Here is a 14,589-nt window from a genome sequence, read left to right as displayed (position 1 = left end):
AAAAAATGGACTAGTAACACTAAAAAAAAAGAGAAGTAAACAAAAAGACAGGAACTTGAATTACATGGTCATTCAGTAAGCACATCTGTATTATATTCACTGAAATATCTTCTTTGCTACCAATAAACTTTTTGGAATTGAAACACGTCACAAAGGATATTCCGTTCAAACCCATGTAACTTCAGATCTTAGTTTAAAAGCCAACAGATACTTGGCCAGTCAAGACACATCCTTCCATTTGTAACTGCTTCTTTATGGTGTTCAAAACAACTTCTACTGTACTTTAACCTGAGCCATATTAACACATTCCACATCTTCATACCATATTCCATGACGGCTGACAAAACATTATCATCATGTATACACCTACGTATCCCAAATGACCAACAAGTTTTCATTAAACATTTTTCAACGATACATAACTTGCGTCGTTTTGATCTTTATCAGATTATCAGTGACCTACAACAATCCACATATCTGTCTTCAGCATTACAACAGATGACATAATGACACAGCATTCAAAAGACACGTCTGGAAAGTACTGTACGTGATGGAAGTATTTTCCTGGGCAAATATATGCTACTTATTGTGGAAAAGCAAAGCATCCAGCACACAGGCTGAACATAACAAATAAACAATTAGAAAAGGTTGTCAATATATTTTAAATTAAGGCATTCAGGGAGTAACAACAATAAAAGTGATTTTTATTCATGTAAATACATGTCATTATATATGATTTGTATAAAATGGGTTTACGTGATGTGAAAGCTGGGGATCTTAAGCACACACACACTTAACGTTAAGAGATTTATGACCGTAAGAGAAGTCAACAGAAATAAAAATAACAATCTACCAGAATAAAAATAGGCAATTATAGTTTAACAGAATTGTGCCTGTAAAATTTACGAAATTCCATACCTTTAATCTTAACACACCATTGATCTTTGCCAGTGCCATGTTTCTTAACTCCATGTTGACTTGTAGACAGTTACCAACCTCATATCTCACTTTTACCTTAAAGTATCTGCGACATAAGACAATTACTTCCAGTACACTCACCACTACATATGTACTGATGACTTCAAACTATTCTGCAAAGTGAATAATTTATTACAACACATCACAGAAACAGGGATGTCCCTACAATGTTACGCGCAGACGCATCTCGAGATAATTCTTTGTGCAAAATGACTTATTAGACACATCACAGGAACATGGAAGTTCCATGCTATATACGCTTTACTGCGTCTTCATACGACTCTTTGAACAGAATCATTTATTACACGAATCACATGAATGTGAATGCTTACTACAATGTACACGTAGATGTCTCTTCAGATCACTTAGTTTAATGAATGATTTATTACACACATAGCAGGAATATGGGCGCTCTCCGCTATGTATGCGCTGATGACTTATCAGATGACTTCTCTGACTAAATGACTTATTACATACGTCACAAGAATAGGGGCGTTCACCACTATGTATACGTAAATGTCTCTTCAGATCATTCTGTTTAGTAAATGATTTGTTACACACATCACATGAATACGGGCGCTCTCCGCTATGTACACGCTGATGAATCTTCAGATTACTTGGTTTATTGAAGGATTTATGACACAAATCACAGGGATAAGGACACTCATCACTCTGTACACGTTGAGGGCCCTTCACGTCACGAGGTTTGCCGAATGATACATTACAGTCGTCGCAGGCACCATGTATGAACAGATGTGTTTCCAGATAATTCTTTGTGCTGAATGATTTGTTGCACACATCGCACGAATATGGCCGCTCTTCATTATGTATGCGCAGATGTGTCTTCAGATGAATGCTCTGATTGAATGATTTATTACAAACGATACAAGAATACGGACGCTCCCCGCTATGTATTCGCTGATGTCTCTTCAAATCACTCTGTTTGCTGAAGGATTTATTACACGTACCACAACAATATGGACGCTCCCCAGTGTGCACACGTTCATGCATTTTCAGGTAACTCTTCAGAAGGAATGATTTATTACACACGACACAGGAGAATGGACGCTCCCCGCTATGTATGCGTTGATGTGTCTTCAGATGACCCTTTGCACTGAGTACTTTATTACAAATATCGCACGAATAGGGACGTTTCTTACCATAAAGGAGTTTATGTTCATTCACAGAAATCTGGTAAAAAGAAAAAAATTTATTAGAAATGATTTTCAATCATCATTTATCCTGTCGCGGATCCTTAAATATGTCCCACTGTATAGATAAGGACTGCACCAAAGTTACAAAATAACTGACTGACAATCTTCAAACTCTCACAGATCCCACAAATAATAAAAGGAATCAAAGGGCAGAGTTTAAAATAAAAACAAAGGATACTTGTTGGTTATCGGGACACAAAATGGGAGAGTCGAATATCTGGACTTGGATTGGACGGAAAGCTGTGCATGCGTATCAGTATCTGTAATGGAACAAATTGTGGCGCCGTACAAAAGATAACGGCGATATTTTCAAAATGATTCTAAAATCTATAAGCGAATTTTGGCCTCCGGAGACAGGCTGTAACAACAATTAACATCTCATGCATATCCAAATAAAATATAATAATTTGTCATTTATTGAAATAAAATATAATAACTTTCAAGTATATGTCATTTATCCACATACATTAACCTAACCTAACCTATTTTTAAAGCGATGTGTCCCGATAACCCAAAAGTACCAAACAAAGTTTTCTTTGGAAAAGATGGACTGTGGAAGGTTTCTGTGATCACGCCTGTCAGATAGCTATAAACTCACCTCAATTTCAGTCTCTATTACTGGACATGTTATCAGCAAGGGGTCTTCCTCTTCTGGTGCCTCAACTTTTATGTCAACGAGCTGATTTCCATAATCACATGTCTCACTACATGAATCAGGTACAACTTCCACTAAATTGCCGCAGTTCTGTAAAAGAATAATAATTATATCAATCATGACCGTCATATCTTACTATATAACATTCAGAACTTTCATTGTGACCATTTTGCACTGTATTAAACTCATAACAGTTGTTTTGCACATTTTTTTTATAGAACTATTAAAGTACAGTAGAGTCCTAAATATCAAGGGCCCAATTATCTGTAATATACGTAACACCCAATTCAGATCCAGAAATATGATCGTGTTTTTAAAGGACTGGAGAAATACAGGAACAAGGCAGAAATCAATTATGAAGCTACAGAAATACTGAGTCATTACTGATCTTTCACAAGTCAAAAAATATTGTTCATACAATTGGAACTATTGTGAGCATTCAATGAACCGGATGTAACATTATAAACGACCTATGCTGAACAAACAAACATGCACCCATAAGCATGCGCACATTCAAAAAGAGAGAGAGAGAGATCTGAAAAGCAGACTCACCTCAGGTCGCTCCATTTTTACAGAAAATGTAGATGGTATGTAAACACCAACTAAATCTTCCCTCAAAACATCCACAACATTTTCTACTGTGCTGGTATGTATTCCGTTAATTTTCCGCTGAAAAATTATAAATACAAGAAAAATATGTTAAATATAATTCTTCTATCAAATACATATGTAAAACATTCCAACTTTGTTCTAGACACTATCAAAGAGATACATGCATAGGATGAAAATTACAGGGACACAGTAAAAATGAAGCAACACAAATTACAAATAATGGAACTGTAATTAAATGTATAATAAACAGAATGAAACAAAACATGCAGCTTAACACGCTCTAGTGAAATCAGAAACGAGCACAAAGACTGGCACTTAATAACGATAGCAAATTCACAGTTTGGGCACATACAATGGCAATAAGACATAATGTTCCAAAAACCACTGTATATTAATGATTGAAAATGTTTAGACTCCAGTCACACCTGCCAAAGCAATTGCAAAAATAGAAAGGCCGTGGTCTAGGCAACACGGAGTTTTCCTCCGTGGCATCCCAACAATTACTCCATTCACACACAGAAGAAGGCAATGGCAAACCACTTCTGGATCATCTGCCAAGAACGTATATGAACAGGTCCCAGTCCGAGAAAAGGATGGAAGGATCCTGTTCATATGGACCTGTCGTCAGACAGAACACTAAATAAATAAGATGGGATGATGGAAGTGGTAAACAGCCCTGCACAGGCTTATGGGTAAATATCAGATTTATATATCCTTAATAAAAGTCTCAGACACACAAAGTACATCGGAAGAAAATAATTCACACTGTCGCCTAACTTCCTCTTTGCAGCAATTACAAGAGGGGAAGAAAAATATTCTAGTCCCACTGTAATGAGTTGTTACATCAATTGAAAGCCACAGTAAGAACGCACTAAACTCTTAATGTGTAAAACTATTCTTGAAGAACAGATAAAATGTTATAAAAAATACTTCTCCGAAATATTTAGTTTCCTTCAACAAGTAAATCCAAAGCTAAAAAGCATGAAACACTCACCAAACTTTCTTTCACAGCAGGGAATATTTCTTCAGCTCGGCGCAATATAATTTTTGGTACTCTTGCTGCGAGAGACTGCCGAATATTTTGTACATTTAAAATCTGTCCATCACACATGATGGTCTGTGTTTTGCATAAAAATGCCTTACAAAACCCTTGTGATACAGATTATAGTCTCTAACTTGGAATATTTACACCTGGCCTGAAAGGAAACACAGTGATTATAAGTTGTAAAAAGAAATGGTAGTTGTGGGTTTTCGGGACACATCGCTTTAAAAATAGGTTAGGTTAGGTTAGTTGTCATTTAGTAAAATAAAATATAATAACTTTCAAGTATATGTCATTTATCCACACACATTAACCTAACCTTACCTAACCTATTCTTAAAGTGATGTGTCCCGATAACCCACAAGTACCAAAGAAATTTATATATCAATTATGTAATGGGACATTCACTGTGCATTTCTATATATTTCTTACAACTTCAGTTAATTAAAACTAGACCATCAGTTCTCAGAATTGTTGGATCCACTAAATCCCAATGGTACTTTCAACCTACCAAATGATTTAACATTTAATAACTCTGCATTTTGTCCACACAGTGTATTTTTAGGTTACATATGATTCTCAGAATAAATGGACATTAATATTATGGACCAAAAAGCTTTTTGCTTATAACAATTTAAAGTCAAAATTCAGAAAAATAAACATGAGAGTACAAAAGTGATGCAGTAACAATACATGGTATGACTTGCAACAACTTGAATACTTAAAATTTTCAAGAAAACGCTCTACAGCCTGATGTAGTACTGTCCTTAATTCAAAAGCTGACAGTTGGTCAAGAACCATCCTGCCATTAGCAGGACATGAAGCTTCCTTAGTGTTCAAAACAACTTCTACAAGACAATCCTTAACCATATGAATATATTCCACATCATAATCCATGGCAGGTGACCTAAATAATACCATTCTATCTCCCAAGTGAAGTTCCCTGACTAAAACTGTTCACATACTTATATCTTGCCTGCTTGTTCTACATGGCCTTCACTTGAGCATCCTAATAACATTTAGTAAAGTTAACTAATAAATTCTTCAATAAGAAACTTTCTTCATTCTCCTGTTACTTCCTTTCTCTTAAGTCACAATTTCCTGAACAAAACTGCATTTTCAACGCTCCAAATACATGTTTTTCCTCTTAAGTAGAGTCAATGCCCCACACTTATTTGAAATGACATACTTAACTGCAGTATTGTACAGTGTGTTCACAGACAAATTTGAACATGCCCATCATTTCCCAGCTAACAGCATGAACTCCATGACTCACTGCCAAGTGCAACAAGATTTTCCTCATACAAGTCAAGCCCTATAAAATAATAAAATCAACTTACCTGTTTTATAAGATGTCTTGAAAATGCTGTCCCCGCCTGTACAAAACCTCAATACCATTCAAACAGGATGAAATTCACCCAAAGTTCTTCTTACAGAACTTTAAAAAATTCTCTTTGTATATTTTCCTTTAACTCTTCTTCCACATGGGGGTTCATTCTGCAGAATGTTTATGTCTGCCATGCGGTTCCAAAGCATGAACTACAGTCGCCTTATACGGTTCAAGCTTAAGCAGCTTTGTTGCTTTGGCTGCTGATGATTTCGAGATGCCAGTCTCTTCTGCAAGGTGTCTCAGTGATTTCTGTGGTGTGTGCTCTAGCCTAGCCTTTATTTCACTTAGTTTTTCTTTGGTGAGCACACGACACTTTTTAGTAGGTTTCCTGTCCAGAACTGACCCAGTAGATCTCACTTTATAAATAAGTTTATGTATGCCTGTTGTACTTGGAACTGTGACCCCAGGAAATTTACGACAAAATTTTCTCCGACACTTTCTAGCAGAACCACATTTCACATATGAGTCATATAGAAAAACACGTTGTTCGACAGTATACCGAACCATATCCACACACACAATAACCAGTAATGAACAGATATTAGACACAGTCAAACTGTTTTATGAATAATTTAACAGCACCTGCTGTTAGCACTTGGCAGTGAGTCATGCAGTTCCTGCCAGGAGCCAGGAAGTGACAGCTGCATTCAAATTTTCCAGTGAGCTGAAAGATTCTCAGCTGAAGGTCAGACAGCAGAAAAAGAATAATTAATATAATACCAATCTATAGCTATATCACAGGATAAATTAAACAAACATGCAGAACTGCAAATATAAATCAAACCCTCCACCACCAAGAACAAATCTGTAGGTACATGTGTAAATAATAGTATAATCACTACTTACATATTAACAGGTGACTGAAACGTGACGGCTTAAGGATTTTCAGTGCTGCTTTGTGTCAGTAAAAATATGGTAAAGTTAATCCTTAACTAACGTAAACATAATACGTAAGGGAGTATTCACAAAATTAGTCTTGCACATAGTTCACAAAGAAATAAATGATCATGAATACTGAGGCGCCTATTTTGTCGTTTCTTAATAACAGCTTTACACTTCAAATAAAAATAACAACAGCTCACAAACTGCAGATACTTGATGCTTCTGCCTCAAGTTCTGACACAGCCTTCCAAAGTTTCTTGGCGAGCACATTACTTATATTATATTTTAAGGGATAGGGATTCCTAGCCCCTGACACAATAAATTTTACTAGCATAACCAAAGACAACATAACCTAATGTAGAATGTTTACTGACGCATAACACCGCTACGGTGATCCTTTCTAAGTCATGTTTGGGTCAACCGTTTATACAAAAAGTACGTTATAACAATATAAAGAACAACACCAATGGAAACGTAACTATGAAATACGATGATTAAGCATCGGAATTGAAGACCAAAACACTGGAAGTAACACAACAGTTCAATGTTACAAGGTCACTCAAATCTACAATACCAAACAATTACACTTAATGAAACAAAATAAAATATTTTGAAGCAAGTTACGACAAAAACCATGAAATTAGTTAGGTATAATACATGAAAACAGCACTGTAGAGAATTTATTCTATAACTTTCACAACAGGAAATGAAGAACTACCACCCGTCACACTACCAATACCACAGAAAACATCAACCAAAGATTTCCAAACACATATCAACCAATTTCATCATAGGAACTACTACCACGTCACAGAAACTGTATATTAGCGGAAGTTACATCGTCTATGGTACCCCAAATGGTTATTTATGCATATTTTAAGAGATGCACAAAATGTGCATAGTACGAATTCTCTTTTGTAAGTCATAATGGAGTTCATCTTGGCTGTACTGCGTCAGGGATAACACCATTTTCAACAAAGCACAGACAATAACTTCATGTATAACAAAAGTGCAGCAGCAGTTTTACTTTCGGTAATCTACATTGTAACATCTGTGCACAAAGTGCGCGTTTTATCTCGTTAAGTCTCTATTAAATACCATTCATGGATGACTAAAGGAGTCAAGGGAAAAATGCTTCATGGAAGAAAATTTATCACCAAATGGGCGCTAGCGAAATTCGAACTCCTCCACACAGCGACGCGTATTGCCGTTGTTGTTCTTCTTCTCCTCCTCTTCCAGCTCTACAGTCTACTGTGTACTTTGGCTTCCTGTAGAATTTACCTTAAAAAGAGCAAAATATGATTTCACATTCCAAATAAAATTGTGCCAACTTTGCCTTGGGCGATGTAAAAGGTACCACATCATGTTCTGTAAAAAAATTATATTGTGTACTGCATACTATATAAAAACTAAACTAACAAATATGTATATTGTGCGCTATTCATTGACATAACAATCTAATCGAATCGAAAGTATCGAATAATTCTATTGCTACAAACTACTGAAATGTTCTTGTGTTTGAAATCGATCTAATGCATTTAATCCGTCTACAACACACCAAAAACAACGGAGTTTTTCGCTTTGTTCATGCAGAAGGCAGTATAAGGATTTAAACATTTCGATATTAGAACACGGGACTTGTTAAAACGCGCATCACCATTCTTCACTGTTGTCAATCGAAGTACGAATTTCTATGGACTAGGAGGCTGTTGCTTACCATATGCTAATTACATATAAGAACAGAATCCCACGGAGAATCCTTGACAAGCCGATAATCGCTAAAACTGATTAGAAATCTCCCCTCTTTTTTTATGGTACCCCAGAGCTTCATTTGTATTCACAAGAGCCTACCATTGGTCCTCTTCATAAAGTAGAATAATCCAGTCCAAATACTCCCAAAATTCGTAATATGCATTTTAATATTATTCTCAACTAAACCCCTGTGCTACTAGCCATACATTTCGTTTCAGGTTAATGGTTTTGTATTATACAACTGGGTAGCCAGCTGGATCATAATGGGTGATACAGGTTACTTTCCCATCATTGCATAGATTTATTTATAATTGCAATTTTCAGTCACTTCATCCCTCATTCAAAACTGATGGGTAGCTTAGAATATCACAAGACTATTCTTAATGGAAGGGATCTATAGTAACATGGGAACAGGGCTGTGATAGGACAGAAGATAACAGAATGTAAGGAAGGTAATGTATCTCTTGGAAAATAGTGTGTGTCAAAAAAGGAACAGGAAAAGGCAAATGAAATGTTCAGTGTTCATAGCAATGAAAGTGTGGACTGTGATGTGTGTTATACTGTAAGTGGTTAATAATGCTCCAGAGGAATCTACAATCTCGATCTTCAGGGTATCATAGAGACAGTATATCCTCCAAGACACTGGTAATGACTTACAGAGACCTAACCTACAAGACCATGATCAACAAAAAAGGTAATAACAAAATGCAATATAGAATATTAACACGTCTACAGCTTGGGGATTTGTGTCATTAGCAACTCTCTGCAATGCAGTCCAAATGATTAATACATTCCATGGAATAAAGGGTCTCTTAAATATGTCTGATAATTTTGAAATATTTTTTACTCCATAATTATTTGTGTCACATTTTGGTAACAGCACATAATCAAGTGTTTCTTAGGCAGATTTATGGCTATTTTAATTGCATATTCTGCTCAACAACCTATTTTAAAACCCACAATAGTGTGAAATATAATATTAAAATTTTAAGGTAATAATGTATGACTGAAATATAAAGGGCATAATTTGCATAAAATAGTGTTGATATGAATGACTTTTATTTCAAGACAACACTGTCAACCATTTTGAAATCTATTACACATTGAATTACCATTCACTCACTTGAAACTTAATTAAACCTAATAGACTATAAACTGCATTATAACCATTTGTATCATTTTGGAAGTCTTAACTGAAATCAGTAAACATCAATATTAATAATAATTACAACAGTTTCTTAAAAATGTTTTAAACACAATATCTAATTAAGACTGAAAACATATGAAAGACATTATTTCAACCAATAGGTAAAATATGTACCAGAGGTAATTTTACCAACACAGTTCTTCCTGAGATGGTATAATGACACAACTTAAGTCTATTCATTTAATGATCCGTTATAACAATACATGTTCCTTCTTTTAATGGGAAACAAAAAAAAAAAAAATGAACTGTAAACTTGATGGTAAAAACATAATATCAACACGTCACATAAAATACATGTATAACCTTTATTCCAGACTGCAGTCATGCATTGTCTCTAGTGAAAACCCCTACAAGTCATATCAAGACAGAAATCTTCACAGCACAATAAACACGCTTTTTCTTCTGCAGTGTTACATATTTACATGTTCACCACAAATAATCCTACACTACAAACCACAGAACACTTCAGTGTCTACATATTTCATTGTTCTGAAGTAGCAAAATGCTGTTGCTAACGTATGGGCTAAAAGAAACGAGAACGTATATACAAGAAAGTACTTCTGACAGGAGGCGACACACAGGAACTGATTATTCGCTACAGTAAAATTACACGAGTCTTAAGAAAAAAATACTATGCCGTTAATGACTTGTCCCAACTCCACGACAGCCATTTTCTCAAAATGTCATTAACAACTAAAATGTTTCTATTTATAAATCTTGTTTCAGTTTCCCGACCAAAATAGACTTAAATTTACTTGGTTTATTTACGGAAAGAAAACAGTATTTCAGATCTGAAGTAAAATTTTTTTTCCCACGACCAAGAGAGTACAATGAATAGGAATTTCGTATTTCAGGTAATCCAATAAGAAATTTAATATTGTCTCGTGTACACTCGCATTAATTACCTGAAATAAGGCTGTCAAATTAACTACAACTAACATCATTAACACAAATCTCACAGAATTACAAGTCTCAAATTTGTGTATGTGTACAACTCTTGTTTATTTATTTCGTTAACATACACATTTGGAACTACTAAAAAAAATACATACACAAAAAAAGACAAATCGTCTTTTTTAATTTTTATTTATATGTAATGCATCGGAAATGCACGATTATCATATATTTATATAATGCATGACATTCTATACATTATGATACACAATTTCTCATTAAACTCCTGTTTCTCTCACCAACCACATTTTGCTCTAGACAGATGAATATATTTTTTTTTATATAAATAATTTCACTTTAACAAACTAAGAAGTGATGAACATATGAAAAAAAAATGTAATAAGTCATTTGCAGGGGACAATATTCTGTACTTACAATTAACAGTGTACACGTGCCATAAATAACATTTGGTAGTACATCGGTGACTAAATATCGTACAGTGTCTAATATCCTCCACATGGCCGACTAATCAGTCATACATTTATTGATCCTGTAATAGTGAAGGTGATAACCCCTTATGATTTATTAAACAGTAGCATAATACAAACTGAACGTAGATATACGTTTGTGACAAAAAACACAATGAACGAACTAGTTTTTTACTTATTTCATCGAGAACCGCCGGATTATTCCAATTTTGCCCCCCATCATACGTGTATATTCTGCAATTAAAAATTCTCGTAACAGAATGCTCTCGGCATTATGATTTTGCTACCAAGAGTTTTGAAAATAACGCGTTCCTAACTTTGCGAAACCCATTATATGGACCTCTTTTTAACTACGGGAAACCTACGATTCAGTTCGATAACATTATATGATGTAGCTGCATATTGAAGCATATATATTTTTCTCTGCTATTTATAATGGCAATTAGTTGACAATGCTATCGTATCCCAACCTGTAAATTATCGGTTTTATATGATGAGACGTAATTATTTTTTATCGACATCACAATATTGGAATCACTGTCAAAATATTGTTCTGTATGTTCAAATTTTAACATTCATTCACTTACAGAATATATTTATGTGCGTCGATGCATTCTATTTCTTTCCACGCCCTCAAGTGTATTAAAAGACACAAGATTTGTTAAGTGCAATGGGAAACAGTATTACACAACAAAATTTGTCGTAGTTATAATATGTGTTCAGTGTATTTGGATTTGCCTTATATACGTGTAAGAATTATGTAGCTGAAAAACATAACCTAATTTGTTTATGAATTTTAATGTTCCTATTTTCAGTGGTTTAGGTTTTATGTTACGGCAGTTAAATTCACAAAGCCCCCATAGACATATTAACATTTTTTAATTCACCAGAATCACAATAGATTTGCATCTTTCTTGCTGTAAATGTTTTACCGATAACATAGCCCTTTAGTTATCACAGATAGTAACAAACACAAGTGGGAAGTATGTCTATCTGAGCAGAGAATTGACTTGACCTTGAAAAAAAAAAGTACCCATTTGCATATGCATGAACCCACATCAACTTACAGTACAGAAAACATCATCTGAGTCTCAGATCTACATTAGTTTTCCAGCTTTCTTGTGATTTTAGTATTTATAATTAAGTATATTAATCAAGTCAATGGTAACACACCATAGTATCAGATATCATACAGATCGCTGGAATAATGTGAATATTTTTAGTAAGGGGTATTATTTTAGGAGTGTTCAACATAATTTCATGGCTTCAAGGTCAAGTCAATTCTCCGCACAGACAGACAGTCGTAGCTGTGGTGGGGGGTGGGGGTGGTATCAGCAGCAGCACAAGCGTCATGAATATAGAAGGCAATCTTTTAATTATAAAGGTTAGAGCAAATGAGACTTCGAATTTCTTCTCGGGGCACTCGCGGACACAGAAACAAAGCCTTAAACTTTCACATATAATAGGAAGGGGCATGAAAATAAACATTATACTTCAGTATGCTGGTGCTATATAATTTATTCCCATTAACATGACTGCAACAGCTCACAGTACAAACAAACAAACAAACAAACAGCAGTCCTTGTTCTAATGTATAAGCAATGGGAACTGTTAATTAACATAACTTCCACAATGCAGTTAGAAATTACTATTAAACAAAATTTATAATTCATTATGACTGATCAATCAGTCAGTTCAAACTAGTACATATTTCTGAACACTAGAGGAAGCCTGCTACCTCATTTACATCGTCGATACTAAGTGTTTAGCAGGTACTAACAAGACCGTTATGAATGTATTATGGTATTAAAATTATCTTACTGTGTTGTGGCTCTAAAGGTTTGCGACCGTCACGGGATTATTTAATTAAAGTCCTCTCTATATCGAACAGACATAAAAATTTCGAAGTCAGATTTGCGCCTATCTTCGGGTAAAAGGAAAGATTGTCTGTGGAAACTTTCACGCCTTTCTTTACTTGACACCACGTAAACATCCAAAGAAAATATTCCCGCAATTATTTTATTGTCTATCAAAACTTGGAGATCTTAAATTGTCACAAAATGTTCTTTATGACCTAAACAGAACTAAATTTTAATGTATTTTAAACAATCTTGATGAGAGACTCTCGGACTACGAACCGCGTCAGGTGGCTGAACGGCGAATAAACCATTTCTTCCGCCAACGTTTCGAGAGCAATCTCTGCTCTCGTCCTCAGGGCTGCTGTGTAACAAATCCGGTCCTCCATGGCGTACTCGCCGATGGGAACCCGGCAAACGCGCTACAGAAGACGAGATCTGTAATGCAGCAGCCCCGAGGACAAGAGCAGAGATTGCTCTCGAAACGTTGGCGGAAGAAATGGTTCATTCACCGTTCAGCCACCTGACGCGGCTCGTAGTCCGAGAGTCTCTCATCGACTTCAGTCGCTGCGAAAGTTTCACTTTATTAATCAATCTTGTCAGGATCTATACAGACTACGATATAACACTTGCAAATAATTCCGTGACACGAGCTTGAATTCAAAAATAAAAATGAGATTTATACAGTACTGACTGCGCTTGTACGTAGCGTAACCACAAGAAGCACGGCATAAGCAACGCGCGTCAGAATGGAACGACAATTTGTAATGCGGCCTCGGTTATGCATTTTTATATATACGTTTGCGTGATATTTTCTTGCAATTATACGATACAAGCCAAGTCATAAATGGCACAGCAGTTGGAATGAGTACAAGAGGGTTCACAACATAATTTTACATGACCACTTCATGAAGACATTTGAACCAAACTTGTTCTACATTAGTCAACCAGCAAGATAGTAAATTTAGGCTTCATTGTACTTCCCAATGGAAAGTTGTCTCAGTATTTATTATTTCAATGGCTTCTGAAGGTTTAGGTTCAGCAGCCACACGCACTTATTCTCATAACTGACAAAACAAAGTCCATATCGTCCTTCCTTCGGATACCAGTTTTCTTCTCCGTAAACATCTCCTAATATACATATATATATAATACATATTCACCAAAAAATTTTCAATGTCCGTCGTCTCAAACCTTTCACAACCGAACCATTTAGTCAATCCCAAATTCTAACGGTCCTCAATCCTCCCTAATTCGACCGTGGTACGTAAATCATAAATTTTAAACCTTCATCATGTTGGCTATCTTCGTTGGGTTTGGTCAAGCCACGACCGGTTCAGGTGGATTCAGCTCACAGACATGCTGTTCACCTGTTGCTGCCGATCCGGCAGTGTCCATCGGTTCGTCTCCGTGGGTGCGACCGCCCGCAGGATTATTCTGGGTGGATAGGGACTCCGACTTCGCAGACCACTGCGTCACGGTATAAGGAGCCGAACGCGCCTCGCGTCGGGCTCGACGACGAGCCCTCCTCTCCTCCATGATGAGACGGAGTTGTTCCATCTTTCCGCGAGTGGCTTGATTCTCCTGAGACAGGGTCAACGATTCCTCTGTCGACAGAC

At 35.8% G+C, this 14,589-nt stretch overlaps 2 protein-coding genes across 5 annotated transcripts in view; both read right to left on the bottom strand.

The window, feature by feature from the left end:
* Nucleotides 1-683: 683 nt before the first annotated feature.
* Nucleotides 684-7,605, bottom strand: LOC110828416 (uncharacterized). Of its 4 annotated transcripts, XM_087359183.1 has the most exons (6): nt 7,431-7,605; nt 6,738-7,295; nt 4,454-4,655; nt 3,400-3,516; nt 2,791-2,937; nt 684-2,169 (listed from the first exon to the last, which is right to left on the bottom strand). In XM_087359183.1, the coding sequence occupies exons 3-6, from the start codon at nt 4,568-4,570 to the stop codon at nt 1,273-1,275; spliced, it is 1,278 nt and encodes a 425-aa protein (XP_087215309.1). In that variant the 5' UTR covers nt 4,571-4,655; nt 6,738-7,295; nt 7,431-7,605; the 3' UTR covers nt 684-1,272. The 4 variants fall into 4 exon arrangements, with proteins under 4 accessions (XP_087215309.1, XP_087215308.1, XP_021916835.2 ...); XM_087359182.1 differs by having other exon boundaries at nt 6,738-7,605; XM_022061143.2 differs by lacking the exons at nt 6,738-7,295; nt 7,431-7,605 and adding an exon at nt 5,842-5,993.
* Nucleotides 7,606-12,614: 5,009 nt separating this feature from the next.
* The window catches only part of stx (ubiquitin-like domain-containing protein stuxnet), a 45,296-nt gene continuing 43,321 nt past the window's right edge, over nt 12,615-14,589 (bottom strand). The window contains exon 8 of the mRNA XM_087359178.1: nt 12,615-14,577. Within this exon, the coding sequence (XP_087215304.1) occupies nt 14,291-14,577 (287 nt within the window). The 3' untranslated portion in view covers nt 12,615-14,290. The remainder of the gene's footprint in view (nt 14,578-14,589) is intronic.

The sequence above is a fragment of the Zootermopsis nevadensis genome, unplaced genomic scaffold, assembly GCF_977971745.1.
Source record: "Zootermopsis nevadensis isolate Lab colony 2312 unplaced genomic scaffold, Znev_1.0 Znev_ptg000031l, whole genome shotgun sequence".
In the NCBI taxonomy this organism is placed as follows: domain Eukaryota; kingdom Metazoa; phylum Arthropoda; class Insecta; order Blattodea; family Termopsidae; genus Zootermopsis; species Zootermopsis nevadensis.
The sequence above is the reverse complement of the archived record's forward strand: the minus strand, read 5'-3'. Positions and strand labels throughout refer to the sequence as shown.